The 20,947-nt window shown below is 43.4% G+C and overlaps 1 protein-coding gene across 1 annotated transcript in view; it reads left to right on the top strand.

Moving 5' to 3' along the window:
* The window catches only part of LOC148527325 (keratin, type II cytoskeletal 80-like), a 44,120-nt gene that overhangs the window by 11,475 nt on the left and 11,698 nt on the right, over window positions 1-20,947 (top strand). The window contains exons 3-5 of the mRNA XM_088469139.1: window positions 4,746-4,806; window positions 16,104-16,199; window positions 17,577-17,741. Coding sequence (XP_088325265.1) covers window positions 4,746-4,806; window positions 16,104-16,199; window positions 17,577-17,741 — 322 coding nt within the window. The remainder of the gene's footprint in view (window positions 1-4,745; window positions 4,807-16,103; window positions 16,200-17,576; window positions 17,742-20,947) is intronic.

Here is a 20,947-nt window from a genome sequence, read left to right as displayed (position 1 = left end):
TGACTTCTGGCAAATAGTATTGCTAATCCTACCCCTACCCCTAGTGCCTAACCCTGCCCTCCCATAGCCTAACTCAAATCCTCCCCCTCCAGTCCATGCAGAATGTCGACTTTTCACATGTTTCTAATGTCAACATGCTGACATGTTCAATGTCGACATTTCAACAATCTCAGTATCATAACTGTTGACATTATGGGGTACATTTACAAAAGTGCGAGTTTTTAGAAGTGGAAATGTTGCCCTTAGCAACCAATCAGATTCTAGTTATTATCTTTTAGAAGGTGCTAGATAAATGCTAAGTAGAATCTGATTGGTTGCTATGTGCAACATCTCCACTTCTAAAAATCTGCACTTTAGTAAATATACCCCTATGACTTCCCGTCATAAGGAAGATGTTTAAGTAAGTTATAGTAAAGGTAGACCTATTTCTCCAGCCAAGTAGTTCCTGGTTTGTCAGAAGTATTTGCAATGTCTTTAATGAGTAAGTACCACAATCTGTATAAAAGTGTTGGAATTACCCTATAAATACTAAATGACCATTACAGTTATGTGATGGGTAATGCTAATGCCAACCATACATGCAGCAATGTTATTGTTTGGCATGACCATCAAACAGCAAAACCAGTGATAAATTTGGTCGGCATATGGGTAACCAAATTGGGTGTGGAATATTTGGATGTCATTTAGAATGTCTACAGCATGCCGACATGTTATTAATGTCGACACGGCAAATGCCACATTGTGAATGTCGACAGTCTGCATGTCGACAATGGAATTTTATGTTAACTCTCAGTCTAAGCCTAACCATAATTGCAGCCTAACCCTAACCCTGAATTGAATTCTAACCCTAAAATGATGGGTCTGGCTGTTGACGCTTGCAATGTCGACATTACGGCCACCATATTGGTGGAGGTCCTCATTTAACACAGTTTACTGCAAGAATTATATGGGAGGCAACTTTACACCAGACTGTCAGAGTAAACAGAAAATCTGCTAAGTGAAAAAGAGAGCTGGATCCTGTAAGAGCAAACTCTGATGTTAATTGGAGACCAAAGGCAGAACTATAGCGGGTGCAGGGGAAGCAGTTACTATGGGTCTGGATGTTTACAGGGCTCGGCTAACATCAGCAAGACTGACGAATGGTGCAGTAAGAATAGGTGACACTGTATTGAATACAGACAACGTCAGTCTACAAACTTCTAGCCACGATACTAGTGTATTGAATACAGAGCCGTAAGTAGACTTTTTGGTGCCTTGTGCCAGAGAGCATTGGCGCCCCCCCCCCCCATTTTTTAAATAGGGACATAAGATAGTGCACCTTAAAAAGGGCCATGGCCTCATGGGGAAGGGCCAGGGAAGTGATAGGGGAGGCCAGGAGATGCAGGGGATAAAAGAAGAGGAAGCTACAAGTAAGAATGGTAATAAACAGGATAATTGACAGGCCCCAACAGCGCCCCCTGCCCTGCGGTGCCCTGTGCCATGGCACTGGTCGCACTACCCTAGTGACGGGCCTGATTGAATACAGTACTGAATATATGAGATTGTGGCAATTGGATATTAGATTATCCATTTCAACCAGCTCGCCAATTAGCAGTGGATTGCTTACAACAGATCTGGGGCGGGATGCAGCAAAGCTGCATTTTGGGGGTTTGACCGCATTTCTCGTATGCACCAAGCCCCAGAATGGGATGCACTCCGGGGCTTGCTTGCGGTGGGTAATGCCATCTTCCTGATGGCATTACCCTATAGAAGTCTATGGTCTTCTAATCCGAGAGTGCTGTGAGAAGGATCCAATCGGATCCCTCCCTGCACCCCCTGCATCGCATGCATCATTCTGCGCATATGCAGAAGGACACCAGAGGGGCTTCTGGGTCATAGACCCGGATGTCTACATCGCAAATTGCCGCTCTTCCCAAGAGAGCAGTCCTTTGTGGTGCTCTTCATGCTTCCCGGCGTTGCTAACTCAGGCATTCATGCAAAGGGAGGAGGGATGCTTCGCATTGAATTCTATAGGCTGCATACTTGCATACGGGCACATCACAGCCTCGTAGAATCCTATGGTGACTGCTTTGCTGCTGACCTTTTTGAAACATATGGAGACCCATATGTATTGCTGTAAACATCAGATAACGGCAGTTTCCTGAGCTTCTAACACTTTTTTATACTTGATACTCCCACCCCACGCATTACCTTTTGGGCCTTGCTGTATATCAGTCTCCTTGATGAAGATGAGTGCAACTAATTTCAACTGCAGTTTATTTCAACTGCAGTTTACTTTCTAAATAAAATATTAATTTTCAAGGATTTAGGGCTTCTCTGTATTCTGGTGATGGCCATCGTCAAGTAACGCTGGTGGTGACCATTGCTGGGAGCCTAAGATAGCTTTCCAAAACATGGGGAAGCTAGTTTCCCCATGCTTACCAAGGACAGTGGTGCTACCTTCAGTGCTGACTGTCCTCCTGTTGTCATTATTAAAATTAAAAGTATTTTTTTTCTTATTGCAAGTATATTAAAAAAAAAATCCTCTTTTTTTTTACGAACACTGCACTTGAGACCAGGCTTCCAGTGCAGAGCGCATGTGTGCCAATGTAATGCCGGGTCATGCATGACCAGAAGGGACCCCAAGTCACTGATTACTGCTGCCAGCCAATGTTGCCTGGGAACTGAGTATTGATCGGCTGGCAAGCGATGAGCAGTAATAGATACAGTTTAGTCAGATCTATTTGGTAAATGGGACACTTAAGATGATGTGAATTTAGGACAAGCAGATATTTGAGAACCCTGACGTGGGCATCAAGCTTAAATATTTTGATAAAAATGTGAACTAATACCTTATAGTTTAATTTTGCTAGAAATTAACAGATTAGCATTGGTTAGGACAAGCGCTGTCAGCAACTGCCTTTTTGTTTTGTATCCATATAGGGCATTCATATTGCCATTGCAGCTGGTACTGTATCATAAATGAATAATATAGTATTTACCGAGCGCAGGTGTATTTATTTTCTGTGTTTGTGTCTTGGTACATATTTAGGAATAATAAATAATGTATTAGTTTATAATTATACCTATTAAGCTGATTCACAACAGATTGGTTATATATAACTTCTTGATTTGGTGAAACACCAATTGATGGGAGGAACCAGTAATTTACAGTTAAAAAACAAATCAGCCCTGTATGAGCTACACCCCAGAATTGTGAGAGTAATCTGGTTTGCCAGTATAAAGCTAAAACCAGTTAGTTATGTGGTTAGACAGAAAACTAAGGGGTAGATTTACTAAAGCTTCTATACATGAAAAGTGAAGGTGTTGACCATATCAAGCATATTCTAGCTGTCATTTCTGATTTTATATACAGTATATATATATTTCTTTAACGTTTAGTGAGCAGGTGCTTGTCTTAATGAACACAAAGAAAAGGGTTACACTACCACTTCATACAGATGCCAAAATACCTAGTATACTCATATGTGTCCACATCTGTAAGATCCAAATGTTCAACACTGGTAGGACACATAGCCAACAATGACTTCATAGAAGACTAGGGGCAGGGCGCATACCGCCACTTATCGCATGCATACCAGCATTTAGTAACGCCATATGCACAAATATTTAAGCAAAGGACAGCTCTCCTGATAACAGCTGTCTTTTGCTGTGTGGGTTTATGCGCAGAATGATGCGTGCGCTGCCGCGGGTGCTGGGAGGGATCCGATTGAATTGTCGGCACTGGGGAGCCATCGTTAGGCTGCCATCGACTGAACGGAGGACCTCGCAGATGAGGAGGACTTTGCTGGACCTCGCAGGAGGGGTAAGTATTGATGAATACCAGTGGCAGTTTTGTTTGTATCACTGCGATACTACCCAAAAACTAAATATGCCGCTGGTATTAAGCTTCATTCATAACTGGGGCCCTCAGTTAGGAATGCAGAAAGAAGCCCATAGGCTTCTATTGGGTAACGCTATCTAAAGATGGCTTTTCCCACTGGGTTCAAGCTCTGAAATGTATTGCATTCCGGAGCTTGGCACATATGAGTCGGCCAGTGCATGCGCGGGCTGTGAGGGGCTTCTTTTAGGCAACGCCATCTATAGATGTATTGTTTAACGGGAACAAGCTCTGGAAAGCTTCACTCTCCGGAGCTTGGTGCATACGGTGATTTAGGACATTTGACTGCCTATTTAGCATTGATGTATCCCACACCAGGTGTGGTCTAACTGGACTTCCCAGCCTTACAAGTCAACATTCTAGTGATACTGATTGATCCTATTGATTGGGATTTGCAATTTGTGTCCAAATAGGTTCAAAATCTCAGAGTGAGTATAGTCTACTGTTCCAAAAAGACATTACAGCGGCTGTCTGCACACAAAGCACAGTAATTAATTTTATACATTATACCTGGTGGAGGTTCATGCTTTGTGTGTGATCACATCATATATTCCTGTGCTTTCATTCTTATTTGTCAAGCAATGAAATACATTTTAAATTTGTAGTCAAGAGATTAGTCCTTTAATACTACCAGTCTCTGGTTCCAGCATTCCACAGTGTATCCACACACCTGGCAAGCTTGGTTATGAAGCCGTTCCCACAGCACTGAGAACCTAGTGACATGCCTGTTAAGCATACATATACACACACATATATATAGCCTGGAATTATACTGTTTTTAATGTACACAATGAATATTCAGTTTGTCCACTTTTCCCAAATAATCAGTGCAACATTACCAGCATGTTCTGTGCACTTTCCCTAGGTATGAAGATGAGCTGCATCTACGGACAGACATGGAATATGCCTTTGTGCAACTGAAAAAGGTAATAGTGTGATGTACCAAATTCACCTTTAAAATAGATTTATGCAACTGTATTGGAAGTAACTGCAATATCTACTGTAAGTAAGGATGAAATGGTTTGTAAGCCCGTTAACCAGTCATTTCATCTAAAAAGATTGTAATTTACCAGATAATTCACATTATAGTTTCCCAATATAAATTATGAGGATTTTATATTAAGAAGACATTCTAAACAGAGAAATGTCAATAATTAAGACGACTATGGCCAAAGCAAAGTACCAGATATGATAATCAGTATGATAATAGTACTTATTTATTATTGTGTTGGACTGATTCATTGACCATACAGCAATTGTCAGCATGGGTCATTAATGAATGGACCACACACCACAAATTAAAGTACAACCATTTGTGTCAGTTTTCCGCTTATCATGTAGCTAGATTCACCCCAAAGTGCAACGAAACTGTTCATCTTGTCAGGTGTTTGTGCATGATGATTGACCTGAGCATATTATGTTAACTAATATCTATTTATTTATTACCAGTTATTTATATAGCGCACACATATTCCGCAATGTTATACAGAGTATATTTGTCCATTCAGTCTCTGCCCCAGTGGAGCTTACAATCTATTCTTTACCACATGTACACACACATACCTATACACTAGAGTTCATTTACGTTGGGAGCCAAACCGGAGTACTCGGAGGAAACCCACGCAAGCACAGGGAGAATATACAAACTCCACACAGTTAGGGTCATAGGGTCACAACCTCAGTGCTGTGAGGCAGTAATGCTGACCATTACACCGTCTGTGCCGCCCAAACATTTGTTTTGAATGGTAGTCACAAAAACAAGTTCTGTTAGTTTAATAAAAGGAAGGTGAAGAGGGCTTTGTGTTCGTCTTGGATGCCCTTCAGCAGATTTTCAGCAAACCCCAGTTATTGCGCTCACATGTCGGGAGTTGAGCACCACTTGTCTTGTGGTAAGTGTGATGCCACCACAAGAGAAGGGACCAGGATCTCCTTGTGCAGTGAGAAGAACTGTTCTGGAAATCTGATTGCAATGTGTGGCGGGTTGCCAATCATGCATACCCCTACATGGCACCACATAGCGTATGAGCGCCATGACCAGCAGGAGGCAGTTAAAAAGGATGATTAAAAAAAAATTAAAAGCACCTTCATCCACACATGTTATTAAAATAATAAAAGTTTTACATGGAGGTTTCACTTTCATATATGTAAAGAAGGTATAACTAAGCTTACTTACAGTATACTGAATAACTTATGTCCATATATTCTACTGAACATGTATAGAAAATATAACAAAATGTTACCATATGCATTTATTTTATGACTACATAAAATGCAAACACAATGAGTATAAACTTAAAATAATTTAAATTACAAACAAGAGATATACACTGTATTATAATAATACAGTACCACCAGTACTAGATGTATGTGACTAAGCTGCCAACATTACAGACAGACCTGTTTTCCCAGTCACTGCTGGCAGGTGTGCTGCCTAAGTAATACAGTATGTCCGACACCTGTGAGGAACTGCTGCCTCAGATAGTGGGTGGCAGTCAGTGAGACCAGGCAGGATGGCATAAATCAAGCTGGCATATCGTCTCAGCAGAATATTAACAGACAGCGATCTGTTATAGTAAGCTATCAGCTTGTATTTATTCACATCTGTTGTTATGAACTTGTGTGCACCTAATACATAGGTACACACAAGTTCTAAGATTTTATATGTACTGTATATACAGAGCATATATGTGTGTATATATACAGTATATATATAAAAATATGATGTTAGCGGTTAGAATAAGGTGATAGATTTCTACTTTCTGCATTAGTGAGCTGTTGAGTTACTCATATCCTAATAGTAAGACAAACATAGGAGATATATTTTCTTGCTCCACTTGTGTAATATCATATGTATATCATCATTAAATACACACTTGTGACAGGATGTAGTTATGTGACCGGCGGCCGCAATGCCGCCAGTCTAAATTCCAACAGGGGAAGCCCGACAAGGGACTTAGGATAGGCGTCGAAATACAAATGCCTATCTTAATCCCTGATGTCGGAACACAGAAGAACGCCAGCCCAAACGAGGTAGATCCGGGGCATCCATAGTGTTAGCCGCGGGTGGGGGGGTTAGGTTTAGGTAGCATAGCAGGGTTAGCATTAGGTTTTTTTGGGGGGGAGGTTAGGGCTAGGCACCCCCAGGAGGAGAGTTACAGTCAGACACTATCCAGGGAAGGGGGGGGGATTAGGGTTAGGCACTAAAGGGGGTGGGTTAGGTTTAGGCACGAAGGGGGGAGTCATAGGTTTAGGCACTAATGGAGAGGAGAGGGTTAGGGTGCGGGATGGGGAGGGTTAAGGTTAGACTACAAGAAGAGAGGGTTAGGGGGAGGGTAAGTATACTTACCCGACCTCTGGGCCTGATTCAGAGCCGGACGCTCTGACCAGAGCGCTCGCTCTGAATCAGTGCCCTCCTACCTAAAAATGGAGCGGGCTCTTGGCCGCTCGCATAGCTGTGGGTTACCACCCACAGCTATAGTGAGCGTCCATGATGATGGTCGCGATGGTCAAGACCATTGCGACCATCGGGCTTGCGACGAGACCCTGCGGTAGGGTCTTGCTGCCGCAAGCCCAGGAGTGATTTTGGCTCTATCAGAGCCAAAATCACTCCCACTGACATCACTACTGATGTCAGTGGGGCCGGACCCAGACGGTAGGCGTTCCCATGCGAACGCCTCCGTCTGGCAGCCACGCCCCCGGCACGCCCACCAAAGGGGGCGTGCTGTCAGTCACCATCGACAGCACGCCCCCTTTGGTGCAAGACCTGGAGCGTCGTGCGCATGCGCATTAGGGCACCATCGACCCGCGGGTCTGAATTAGGCCCTCTATTAGGATACCAACCATCGGGATTCCGCTGTCGGTATTTTTGACAGGAAGAATCCCGACAGCTGGCATTACATACCGATTCCCTTTTGACTACTAATCCATGCCATGTAGATTGACCTTGGTATCTTGTTGGGATATCAATCAAAAATTCCCCAGTTTCACCTATAGTATTTTTGGACCAGGCCTTCACAGCCAGCAATTACTGAAGCTGCCATGTGTCAGAGGGGAGATGGCATAGCCGTCATATAATAAAGGGGACGGCGTTGTAACATTAATATAAGAATTTTCATGTGTGATCATCATCTCTCAGGCTGAGAGTTGTACAGTCTATTGGCTGGTTGTCTGAGAAACATGGTATACCGGTATACTTGTTGCATAATAACATATACAGAAGTTGTCAACACCTGACAATTCCACATACTGGATTAAGCTGTCATAAGGTTGCTCAATCAGTTATACCAGTATTGTTCCGCAGATAAGATCTTTGCTAGAGGCAATATGACAGGAAAACAAAACCACTTGTAGCCTGTCGGAAAATCATCATTAATATTTATGTTCATGGCTTTAAACTTTCTGGTGAAAAAACAAAAACTGTCACTTCACTTTGGGAGCACTATAACTGTAACATTTTCCCCTAAAATAATGCTCATTGCAGCCTCAGCTATATATTAAATAAATTATCCAAAGGTAACAATAGGGCTGTTTGTTTTTGTGTTTTGCATTTTTGCTGGTGATTGGTGCACTGTGGCAACTTGGTAACACCTGCTTTAATTTGCTATACCCAGTAGCGCATAGGTTGGAATGACTGGCACTGTTTAGGCACTTTTCCTATTAGGCTCTTGCAAGCTATTTCTGGATATTTTATAAAAAGTTCTATTTTTATACGTTTGGCCTTTTTTGCCCTTACATCTTCTTTTTATACTTTAAAAAAAAAAAGACCATAGAAAGAGCAAATATCAAAGTTACAGCAATAATCCAGTATTTCAAGAAACAAAACTATTCCCAAACATTTAACCATCTACATTAAATTTTCATATGAATTAATAAAATAAAGATTATACATCCCAATAGCATAGGTCTCAAAATTCAAATCATTTCCTGCTATCTAGGTTTAAAGCATCAATTTGTGGAAAGTGATTTTCTCCTTGACCATGAGTGTATGTGAGTGATGGCCCCCATACACTAGTGACGGATTGTCGCGTTCCTGCGATCCTGAGATGCCGGGTAGTAGGATCACGATCAAAATACAATCATGAATAGCAAATCTGTGAAATTTAACATGTATAATTTCACCGATCCTCCAACGGATCGTGGAACATCAATGGCCAATCCGATAGCAGGATCGAGCTAGTCATCATCAGTCGCCTAGTGTATGGGTCCCTTATGTTAGATTTTGAGCACAGCCACATCTGGCTCAGAGAACCTCTCTAACTTGGTATATGGACATCAAGGACTGTACTATAATTTTGATTGAGATTTTTGTTTGTCTAATCCGTGATGACCAGTTATGATCACATCAGAAACAATATTTCCAGACGTAAAGAAACTACAAATGTAAGTGATACAAGGCCCCAGAAAACTCCACAAATGAAGACTGTCCAGATTTTTTTCTCCTTAAACCCTTTAGATGGATTAAAAACCTTGGGGCTGATGTGAAATTAAACATGTGATTGGAGAATATCTTGTGTTGTTTTGCACTGAGCATGATTCAGAGCTGAACGCACACAAATCCCAGCTAGCCGTAGCATTTTGATTGCATCTACACTTACAAAGTTACGACAGAAGAGGCTGAACTGTGTTGCTTTGGGGGCGTTGCCTATGTGGGAATGCCATGGAACAGCCCAGTTAAAGGCTCTTCAGTCGAAAGTATACATTGTAAATTAAATGTACATAACGCTATATCACCGGTACTTGTGTGCGATAAGATTTGGTACATGTGCAGTGCAATAACACTCAGGATACACTCTGTAATTGGGTATATGTGTAGCTGCATCAGCCCCTAAATCTCTATCCATCTTGCAGATTTTCTTCTAAATTAAATCTAATCCTGTGTCCCAAGTTAATCAGAAAAAAAATATGCTCTACACAAAATATAGATACTCGGAAGGAAGATATTACAGGAGCTCAGTGACATGTCCTACTCTTATACAGGTTGAGTCTCCCATATACAAAATGCTTGGGACCAGGGGTATTTTGGATAACGGAATATTCCGTATTTTGGAATAATTGCATATCATAATGAAATATCTTGGGAGTGGGACCCCAAATATATACACAGAATGCATTTATGTGTTATATACACCTTATACACACAGCCTGCAGCTCATTTTATACAATATTTTCAATAATTTTGTGGCTCAAGCAAAGTTTGTGTACATACATGAAATAAAGTTATGTTTCATTTACACCCTATACACGGAATGGGTATGAAATACCGGCGGCCGCAGGAGCAGAGTGCGAAGTAGCGGAAGCCCGACAGCGCTGGAAAATCCCGATCGTGGATAGGTAAGTATCCACTAACCTAACCCCCCTAACCCTAACCCTCCTTAGGGGTGCCTAACCCTAACTTCCCCCCCAAGTGCCTAACCCTAATCCCCCCTCTAAGTGCCTAACCCTAACCACCCCCTTCCCCGCTACCTAAACCTAAGTCCCCCGGGGGGTGCCTAACCCAAAGTCCCCCCGGGGGTGCCTAACCCTAACCCTTCCTCCCCCTAGCCTAACCCTAACCCTCCCGGGGGGATGCCTAACCCTAAGTCCCCCCCCGGGAGCCCTAAACCTAACCCTCCCCCCCCGCGGCGCCCGGCATCAGTACGATCGTGATGCCGGGCGCCAGTCTCCCGGCGTCGGGAAAATGCAGTCGTCTACATCTAGACGCCCGGCATTTCACCCTTGCCGGGATAAGACAGTCGGGAAGCTGGCTGCCGGTATTTAGGCAGTCGGCTTCCCGATTGCTTCTCCTATACACACAGCCTGAAGGTAATTTTATACAATATTTTAAATAATTTGTGCTTTAGACAAAATTCGTGTACATTGAACCATAAAAAATCAAAGGTTTTTATTATCTCAGTCATGCCAAAATAATTACGTATTTCGGAATATTTGGATATGGGAGACTCAACCTGTAGCAGCATTACTGCCCATTCGTTTTCTGCTGAACTGTATTTATGTGCAGCCATGTTATAATAACCATCAGCCTGTTTCCCTTATATATTTAAGATGGGATGTAGTTATGAACGGCTGCCGGTCTCAATTCTGACACAGGAATCTTGGGAAGGGATTTAACATAGGCATCGAAATACCGACGCCTATGTGAATCCCAAAGCCAGAACGCCGACAGGGCGCCAGACCAATCGTCCTCAGCCAAGGGTAAGTATATAAGATTTTGAAATTTCACTGACTTGTTAAAATGGGTTTCTAGAACTGGAGTATGAAAAGGTCAGAGCAGCTCAGACAAATGCTTTATATCAGACTTCCAGGGTGGATGACTATATTTAGCAAAAATTTGCATTTGATACAAATGAGAACATACTACAAAGCATCATCTAAGCAAAACAAATTATTCTTCCTGGCATCGTGCACCTGCTGGGGGAGTCGCACTCTGCTACCACTAGATTTGTGCCTTTTACCATAGTCCCTGACAGTATAGACCCTTCTCCTGGTGTACAGCTGTGCGTCTGGCGCAAACTTTGCCTGTCTGCAGAAGCATCATCCGAATTTCTCACCAGCCTCATGCTAGGTGCAGAGTATGGCCTCCAATATATGCGATTAAGTGTCTGAGTCAGCAACCGCTCCCACAACACTCCCATAGGATGCCAATCAGACTAAAAATATATTTGTGCATCTGTTTAGCCACTTTCCAGTCAGCAAACAGACATGCCAAATGCATACAATTCGTGTGGCTAAATCGGTCCTGTGACCCTGTACTCAGACAACGTGGAATGAATGCTCCGTGCAACTTTTTTAGGGATTTAGACGCATACGCAGTTGCAAAAAAATCACCAATGTACGTGAGCATCGGCTTTGCGCGTGACTCAGTCCCTATACGGGATTGTGCATTGTAGGCACATGTACTTATAAAATACAATAGTAAGTGAAAAAGACTTTCCAGGTGTCCTCTTACTCTGCTGATTTTGTCAAACACTAAAAAGTTTGTAATAATTGAGGTATTGTCCTAAAATGGTACCAGGGTGGAAATTATTCATCTTTTCCATCATGCGTATTTCCAGCTGGACCCACAAATCTGCTAAAAGTCACACCGAGTGTTTTGCATGGCGCAGTCCCAAAATGCGCAATGTGGGCGTGCTTAGTGGATGAGCGTGAGGCAGACTAATAGATGCATTTGCACGGAAATTAAATGTTCTGCGAGCTTATGTATTTTGCAGTTCATGGATTACTCTATTTATCTGCAAAATTCAAGGAATCTTTCTGTAAGGTAAAATATGACAGGTCATTTCTGGAAAAGCCACCACATTCAAAAGTAAACTAAACGGTATCCTCATGGCTTCATGCATCTGGCCACAGATCTGTTATTTCTCTTGGACAATAACCACTTTTCTAAAATGATTTTTCCATTCGTTCATTTACATAATACAACAGCATAGGGGACAAAGACTTTGCAGGTGATGTACCGGAGGGCTATTACAGTACTGAACCACAGGCATCCCTTACATCTAAAGCTTGAAACTGTGGCAACAAAAGCTGAATACTTTGCTTCTGCTGCAAGCAACATTCTCATTAGAGAAACTGAGATATTGGGACTGATTCTGATTTGGGAGCAAAGCAATAAAAGCAAGTCAGAGATGACACAAGAGGGGTCCGTGATGCGTCTTTAGTAGCAGCGGATCTGAGAAGTTATGCAAATGCTGCAGGAGCCGTATTTACAAATGAGACCCCCCACTGCCGGCTTCTCAGATCCGCTGCAAGCATCTGAAGACGCAGCATCGGATAAACATCAGGAACATCGCACAGACCATTGGCCATCTGAGCAACCCTAAAGGCCGGTACACACTAGACGATGTCTAGTGATTACCGACCTCGTTAGTGGCAGGACCCGGCAGGGTGCTGACATCGGCAACTGCGTACACACTTGCCGATGCCGGCAGCAACAAAGCGAGGGCAGCATGGCCCTCGCTAACGATGTTGCTGACGATGTGCAGTAGCGCACATCATCAGCAACATAACGGGTACACACTGGCCTATGTGCCCGATATGTCGTCCGATCCGGCCAGAACGGACGACATATCGCATTGTGTGTACCCGGCATGAGGTTGCTCAGAATGTCCACGGCAACTAAGCTGCAGAGGCCAGTGAATTTGCTTTGGAAATACTGAATGGCTGGCTTTGGCACGCCCCCAAAACGGTAGTGAGGACCTTACCTGCGAGAGATTACATTCTTAAAGGATTTAGGGTGGGATGTACTACTAAGCATCGCATTTGCGATGTGGTACACCCCGCATTTTATCGGGTACATACAGTGGTAGATTACCGCGGTATGTACTTATAATAACGCAAAGGACAGCTCTACTGATAAGATGTCCGAGGAGAGAGGGACTTCCGGGTAAAACCCCCGAAAACTGCATTTACTACATTTCTGCGTTTAGTACATCCTGCTGATAGCATGCGCAAGACCCGGACAGCGATGGGCACTCCGTCGCTCCGGATCTTGCACCAAAGGGGGCGTGCTGTCGATGTTGAGTGACAGCACGCCCCCTTTGGTGGGCGGGCCGGGGGGTGGCTGCCCAGACGGAGGCGTTCCCATGAGAACGCCTACCGTCTGGGGCCGGCCCCACTGACATCACCAGTGATGTCAGTGGAGAGATTCCGGCTCTGTTAGAGCCAAAATCTCTCTGGGACTTGCGGCAACGAGACCCTAGCACAAGGGTCTCGTCGCAAGCCCAATGGTCGCGATGGTCTTGACCATCGCGACCATCATCATGGCCGCTCGCTATAGCTGTGGGTGGTCACCCACAGCTATGCGAGTGGCCAGGAGGCCGTTCTAAAAAAAAAAAAAAAGCCCAGCCCTGAATCAGGGCCATAGATTGTAAGCTCCACTGGGGCAGGGACTGATGTGAATGGCCAACTATTCTCTGTAAAGCGCTGCGGAATATGTGTGTGCTATATAAATAACTGGTTATAATAATAAATAATATTCATCAACACATAAAATTATTTGGTGATAATTAGGATTGCATGGAGTTCTGCCTAATTACCGGAGGAATTCATCATTCCTCCTCTCCATAAGTATCTACAGTATTCTGAAAGCTGTCAGTTTTGCGATGACGGCTTTTTGGAAAATAGATACTTTATTCTTGCTGTGCCTACCTTACTGCAGCTGTAATCAGTGCTGTGCCTACCTTACTGCAGCTGTAATCAGTGCTGTGCCTACCTTACTGCAGCTGTAATCAGTGCTGTGCCTACCTTACTGCAGCTGTAATCAGTGCTGTGCCTACCTTACTGCAGCTGTAATCAGTGCTGTGCCTACCTTACTGCAGCTGTAATCAGTGCTGTGCCTACCTTACTGCAGCTGTAATCAGTGCTGTGCCTACCTTACTGCAGCTGTAATCAGTGCTGTGCCTACCTTACTGGAGCTGTAATCAGTGCTGTGCCTACCTTACTGCAGCTGTAATCAGTGCTGTGCCTACCTTACTGCAGCTGTAATCAGTGCTGCGCATGCATCGCTTCCATTCACACAAGCGGCTGCGCAGCACTGTTTACAGCTGCAGTAAGGTAGGCACAGCACTGATTACAGCTGCAGTAAGTGTTACTAATATTAAATTAGATTTTTTTTTCTTTTTGTAGAGAATGTTCTCCCCGGCGCTGCATGCTGCTGCAGCGTGAAGCGTCTCACCTCTGTATGTTCCCCTGTGGCACTAAGCACTTACAAGTGCCACCAGGGAATGGACAGAGGGGAGAGACACTTCAACACTGCAGCAACATGTAGGGGAGGCAGCCAGCCAGGACAAACCACAGAAGGGGGGGGGAGGAGGAGGGGAGTCCCACTGCTTCACAAGCTACCATGTAAATGGCAGTTTGTGAAGCCATTCGGGGGTTGTACGCCATCTGAGGATGGCATACAGTAACATCATCAAATTCCGAAAATACATAATTTTCGGAATTTGATGAATTGCCTAATTTCCCCACCCCCATACTAAAGTATGGGGAGTGTGGAAATTAACGCAGCAGGACCGTAATCAGCAGATATCAGTGCTATCGCCTGCGTTACAAGGTACATAAATAGGACTATTACTTAACATTTACTATACTAAGGAAAATGGGGGTAAAAATGATAATTATAGGATCATAGTGTAAAAAGGAACATTCTTATTTAGTGTAAATCCAGAAAAGTATTTATTGCTTTCATGGACTGACCAGACTTTATACAGTGACACATGGGTGTGCTTGTACCCTAGGTAAAAATAAATGGTTGTCAAGGGTGTACAACTGTTTTTTTTACTTGACAACAGTACATTACTCATACAAAGGTTCCAAAAACGTTGGAATACCTTGGATCATTTCACAGTCATTGTTTTCATCTTATGTGTCACATTATAAAAACAGTTAACTGGAATGGAATGCTTGTTGTAGACACACAGCGTCTGTAAACAATGGGACCTGCGAATACAAAGCACAAAGAAAGTGTATTGTTTGCGCTATAAACTCCGAGTAAAATTATTAGAAAAAATTACACACCTCCGAACATCTCACACACAGCTAAGACATTAGAAAGTACTAAAACATAAATTGATTCCTAGATGAATAATTTTTTAAATAAAGGCCAAACACTTTTGGGATAAATTTACTAAGTAGCAGTTTTGGTGGCATTTCAAAATAGCAGCGGATTTAAGGCGGTTTTCAGATCTAATTGGGAGTATTTACTAATTGGTGGGTTTGGTGTCGATCCCCAGTGGTAAATGTTAACCCGTCATAGCTATTTTATTCATATTCATTTACTTGTGCTACTCTATTTGTTATAGAAAGCAGCGTTCAAGTAACATAGAAGCAGCCCACAGTGGATTATTCTTTTCATATCCATTTAATAGAGCTTTTACAGAAACAACATTCACCTGACATCATAGAAATAGACAGCCGGCTACTTTGATTCTGTGGGTTTGTGAGAAGTGTAAGCGGAGAAGGAGAAAGTTATAGGAAAGTATAAGGAGAAAGATATAATGTGATTGGTAATTGTGGTGGGTTTTTTTTTCAAAAAGTTGTCTTGTTTCTTGTTCTGTATTTGCTGGGAGCACGTAAATCACTGCTGTGTAAGGTATCACTAGGCCTAATGATTTCTTGTGTCAGATTCCTATATATTTACAACATGATGTAAAATGTATAATGCAAACCCTTTGTGCATGCGACCTTAAATATCAAGTCTCATCACATGTGTGCATATTGTGTACAGGACGTGGACACCTGTAGTCTGGACCGTACAGAACTGGAATTCAAACAGCGGGAGATGAAAAGTTTAATTGAGCTGATGAAATCTGTCTATGAACAGGTGGGTCAGAGTCTCTTTTCTGTTTTTAGCAATGGGCCACATTGGGAACCACAGGGGCAAAGGAACATTTGCTTACTGTTCCACGTAAAAATGGGTTCGGTACAGAAGACAGTACAGGAGGTCGACAAGTACAAAATATCAACAGGTTCAAAAGGTCAACATAGAAATGGTCGACACATTTTTTCTCGTTTTTTTTTTTACTAACCCTATCTTCACCCTAATCCTCCCCTTGGTCCCTAACCCTAACCCTCCCCTTGGTCCCTAACCCTAAAAATTAAAAGAAAAAACATGTTTCGCCCATTTTTTGGTGTCAACCAATTCCATGTCAACCTTTTGAACCTATAGACCTTTTGTATAGAACCCGTAGAAATAGATCAAGCAGGAATGTGAATGGTTCCGTTGCACTACTGTCATCACTCCCAGCCGGCATTGCTCAGACTGATTCAGAGGTTGACGGTAATGAAAGCCACGACTGCCAATGCCGCAGCCGATGGGATTCACATAGAGTCACTGACCGGCTGCGACTAAAAAATAACAATTTGTGTTATAAGTTGCAACATCAGTCGCACCATTGGGCATTATGCAGCGCTATGGTTGCTTAGAATGTCCGTCGGAAAAAATGGCTGTCGGTGCTTTTCATAGCTGCAATAAAAGACGCAGTCACTGGCCGCAATCCACCCATGGCATGCATCTAGCTAGCCACCCCCCTGATGACCCCCAGGAACACTCCCTGAAATTGCTAAGTTTGTTCTGCGTCCCCCGGCGGTAACGCAGGTGCAGTGCTACTTGGATACATGCGCTCACTAAAAAACATCAGCTACTTGTGACTGAAATCGACACTGTGCACACTTCTGAATACGCATACATGTAGAGTATTCCTTTCACAATCATCCTCGCACTATTACATACACTGTGACATATACTAGCCCCATTACTGTACTTTCTATTGTTGTGATCAACATGACTCAAGTTTTGTTGCACAATTAAATAAAATTAGATTAGAGGTGGGTGTAGTGGAGCAATGTTTGACTACTGCACATGTATCTCTGTGCACAAGACAGCCGCACTGCTCCTGTACGGCGACAGGTTTGAGACGGCGTTCGCACCGAGGATTTTCTTGCAAAGCAAAACTTTCTGAGACAGTATAGGGTTGCTCAGATGTTCGATGTGCAATCGATGTATGACCCGTGTTTTGGCGTCTCTGTGCACAAGACAGCTTAATCATTAGCGTGCGGAATCGCAGTCACAACGGGATTTGTGTGAACCTCTGAATCAGGCCCAAAGTGTGGTGCACAATAGACCTGGGTATTAAAGTACCGATCTTCAAAATAAGCAACATTCCTTGGCATTGAAACTGTGCTTGACTTGTATGTAAAGGAACTAAAAGAATTGATGGCGGAGTCTGAGGACATATCGGTGCATCTGAGCATGGATCATGGCTGTCCATTAAACCTGGAGAGTTTGGTGCAGGAAGTGAAAGAACGTTATGAGAGTATCGCAGCTCGGAGCCGTGAAGAGGCTCAGGCACTCTCCAGGAATAAGGTAATAGCTATACAGAGATACACAAACAATGATTTACACCTGCAACGAAAATCTGATAATTTCATGTGGAAACCTAGCATGTAGAAGACTGTGTAAGCCAGAAAGAGGAAAATAAATAAAAATAAAGTATTTCTACTGCTCTGTGTTTTTGTTAAACACTTGAGGCTCTAGTCATCATCACTTATTCTATACAAAAGCAGGTGAAGATGAACAATTGTAGAAATTAAGTTTTCAGGCCATTCATCATAATGGTAAAGCAGGAGATATCACAGATATCTCCTGCAATACAATATTTTCGGATCTTGACTGCGGGAGCATTCACCATCTTCGGATGGCGAGTGCTCCCGCTGCCTACGGGAAGGAGTTCCGGGTTTGCGAAGAGGGATCCTTTTGGATCCCTCCACCCCCTGTATGGCTCCTTCCGCCAGACGCCGGGGCTCATGTGCGCATGCCCACTAGTTTCACTGCTCCGAAATGATCAACTGTCTCCACACAGGAGCAGTAATGAATTGCTCCAGCTCTCACGTCGAGTAGGAAATTTTTATTGGGGTCCCGATAATTAACATGTTGAGTAGAGCCCATGATCATGTAATGTCATGATCACTGAGCATCTTTTCCAACTTCACTGTGGGGAGCTCTGATAAATTTTAAAATAAGGGGCAGTGTGACGTTTGGCCCAGGAGTCTTGCTCACTCTTCCAGTCGGCCGGGAGTGCCACCTGGTTTTCAGGAACATCCCGGCCGTACCGTGAGAGTAGGTAAGCATGTCCTATGCTAACCATTTCATGCAGGTTATAAACAGACAGTTTGTGAATGTAACATTAGGTAACTCCTAGATTGTTCAACAGACTCAACATTTCATGTAGCTCTCTCAGAACCCCAGGAGTAGACAACCCTCCCACATCCTGTCCTCTGTCGCAGTGAAGTGGGAGGGGCTGTGATGACATGATACGCTGTGAACTGCATCATCATTGCCCTCTACCTGCTATAAAATGCCATGAACCGCGGCATATTGCAGTGGGGGTTGTGATGACATGCTATAAACTCTCTATCGTCAGATCACTCTGCACACACAGCCACACACATACAAAACCTTATACTAAAATAAATACACGGACATCAAGATTGCCGGGGAAAATGGTCAGCCTTTTTTATTTATAACTAAAAGCTATTTAATGAACTATCTAGAATGAAAAAAACATTATCAAAGATTTAAATATGGTCGCGGGAATTCAGAACGGCCTACAGACTAAAATAAGTACATTATTTGAAAAATAACAAAGGATAGGCCAAAGCCCGCTTTGACCTATAGCATTGGGACCAACTGCCCCTCCTAGAACAACTCGCAGGGATACCGTGGGCCTTCTGCCCCACCCTACGAGGAGAGTGGCCTAACTACGACTTGAGGGGCCACTCATGCATCCGTGAAGGCAGGACCCATCTGGATCGGTGGTCATCCAATGCACGGCCTACATCACCCTAATGCCAACCCAGCTGCACACGTGACCCCCCAGGGAAAACTAACACCATTCCACCAAATAATAATCCTAACCCCATAACACAGGCCGTTCATGAACCAGGCCACCAACAACAGCTGACACCAAACACTACCGAAACATTTAGGGATGGGTGGGTGGGCAAGATCTGGAAAAGAGAGAGGGCAATCCAACGTTGCTTACCCATAAAACCAACAATGACACACCCCTTCCAGCAAACCTGCTTCTGCTATTGGATACTATAACTGACCCCTAACCTCCTCCCCAAACATTTCAACTTTAAGTGTCCCTGAGTGTGCAGAGTGCCAGACTGGAGGTTTATGACTCTACTGTCATATAAAATGACCTCCGTGTTCTTATACATTACAGTTGCCCTTTTGGAAGCTATTAAAACTTGACAGTGATTCTAAGGAACAGTCACCATTGTTATGTGAGACAAAGATTTCATCATTATGATTAAACCTAACCCTAACACTCTCCTTGGTCCCTAACCCTAAAAATTAAAAGAAAAAACATGTTTCGCCCATTTTTGGTGTCAACCAATTCCATGTCAAACTTTTGAACCTATAGACCTTTTGTATAGAACTCGTAGAAATAGATCAAGCAGGAATGTGAATGGTTCCGGTGCAATACTGTCATCACTCCGAGCCGGCATTGCTCAGACTGATTCAGAGGTTGACGGTAATGAGAGCCACGACTGCCAATGCCGCAGTTATATGCATGGGCTCACGGCAGAAATGTGTGATTGCTGGATGATGCAATGCTCTGTTTATGTGTTGTAGCTAAGCTGATCACTGTTTTCACAAGCTGCTCTCACTGCTGATACCTGTCATGTAGTGTTTAAAAATAGATCATCAAAATCAGAAACCGAAATGAAATCGAGAGTTACAAAGAGACAGTAGTAATCTAATGACCATTTTTTCTTTAACATCTTGCTATTTTACCTCAGGATTGGTTGTCCATAAAACTTGTGGACTACCTGATCATTTTCAATCACGGGTCCACCCAGGGGCGGTTTAAGATAGGAGGGGGCCTATGTGCAGCCTCCGTACTGTAGACTCCGGTCTCGCTATGTTCCTGGAGACTTCTCTACCGCGCCATTTTACCTGTGATTTCTGTCTGCACTGCTGGCCGACGTGGGAATCCAGAGAGGTAAATATAATGTAATATGGGTGCAGGGTGTGTGGGTTGGGCCTCTCTGGACCCTTCATTAGGGATATGCCAAAGGGCCCACCTCTCCTTTAGAACAATAACTACTATTTTTTTTGGGTGTGTAAAGTAAACCAGGGAGTTAGAATGTATAGATAAATAGAGGATCGCGCCACAGTGTCTAACCCGGACCAAGAAGACACACAATCCAAATAGTAGCAATAATATTTTTTATTTTTATTCTGAAAAATATATTATTGCTACTATTTGGATTGTGTGTCTTCTTGGTCCGGGTTAGACACTGTGACGCGATCCTCTATTTATCTATACATTCTCGATTGAAATAGGGTGTTGGGAGACCCCTAGAAGAGCTGCCTGTCACGATTCAACTGTTGATAGGTGGGCGCCCTTATATTCTCCTATTGATTTCAGGGAGTTAGAATGTAGCCCCCAGTATCAAAAATGTCTTCATAGTGAGCGTTAGTGCAATACATACATACCTACTCTCCCGGAAGGTGCGCGTGGATTTTTCGGTAGCCCCCCCGCACCTCCAGAAGAGTTT

The sequence above is a fragment of the Taudactylus pleione genome, unplaced genomic scaffold, assembly GCF_031769625.1.
Source record: "Taudactylus pleione unplaced genomic scaffold, aTauple2 ptg000089l, whole genome shotgun sequence".
Taxonomy (NCBI): domain Eukaryota; kingdom Metazoa; phylum Chordata; class Amphibia; order Anura; family Myobatrachidae; genus Taudactylus; species Taudactylus pleione.
Note: the sequence above shows the minus strand (reverse complement) of the source record. Positions and strands in the feature narration are given on the sequence as shown.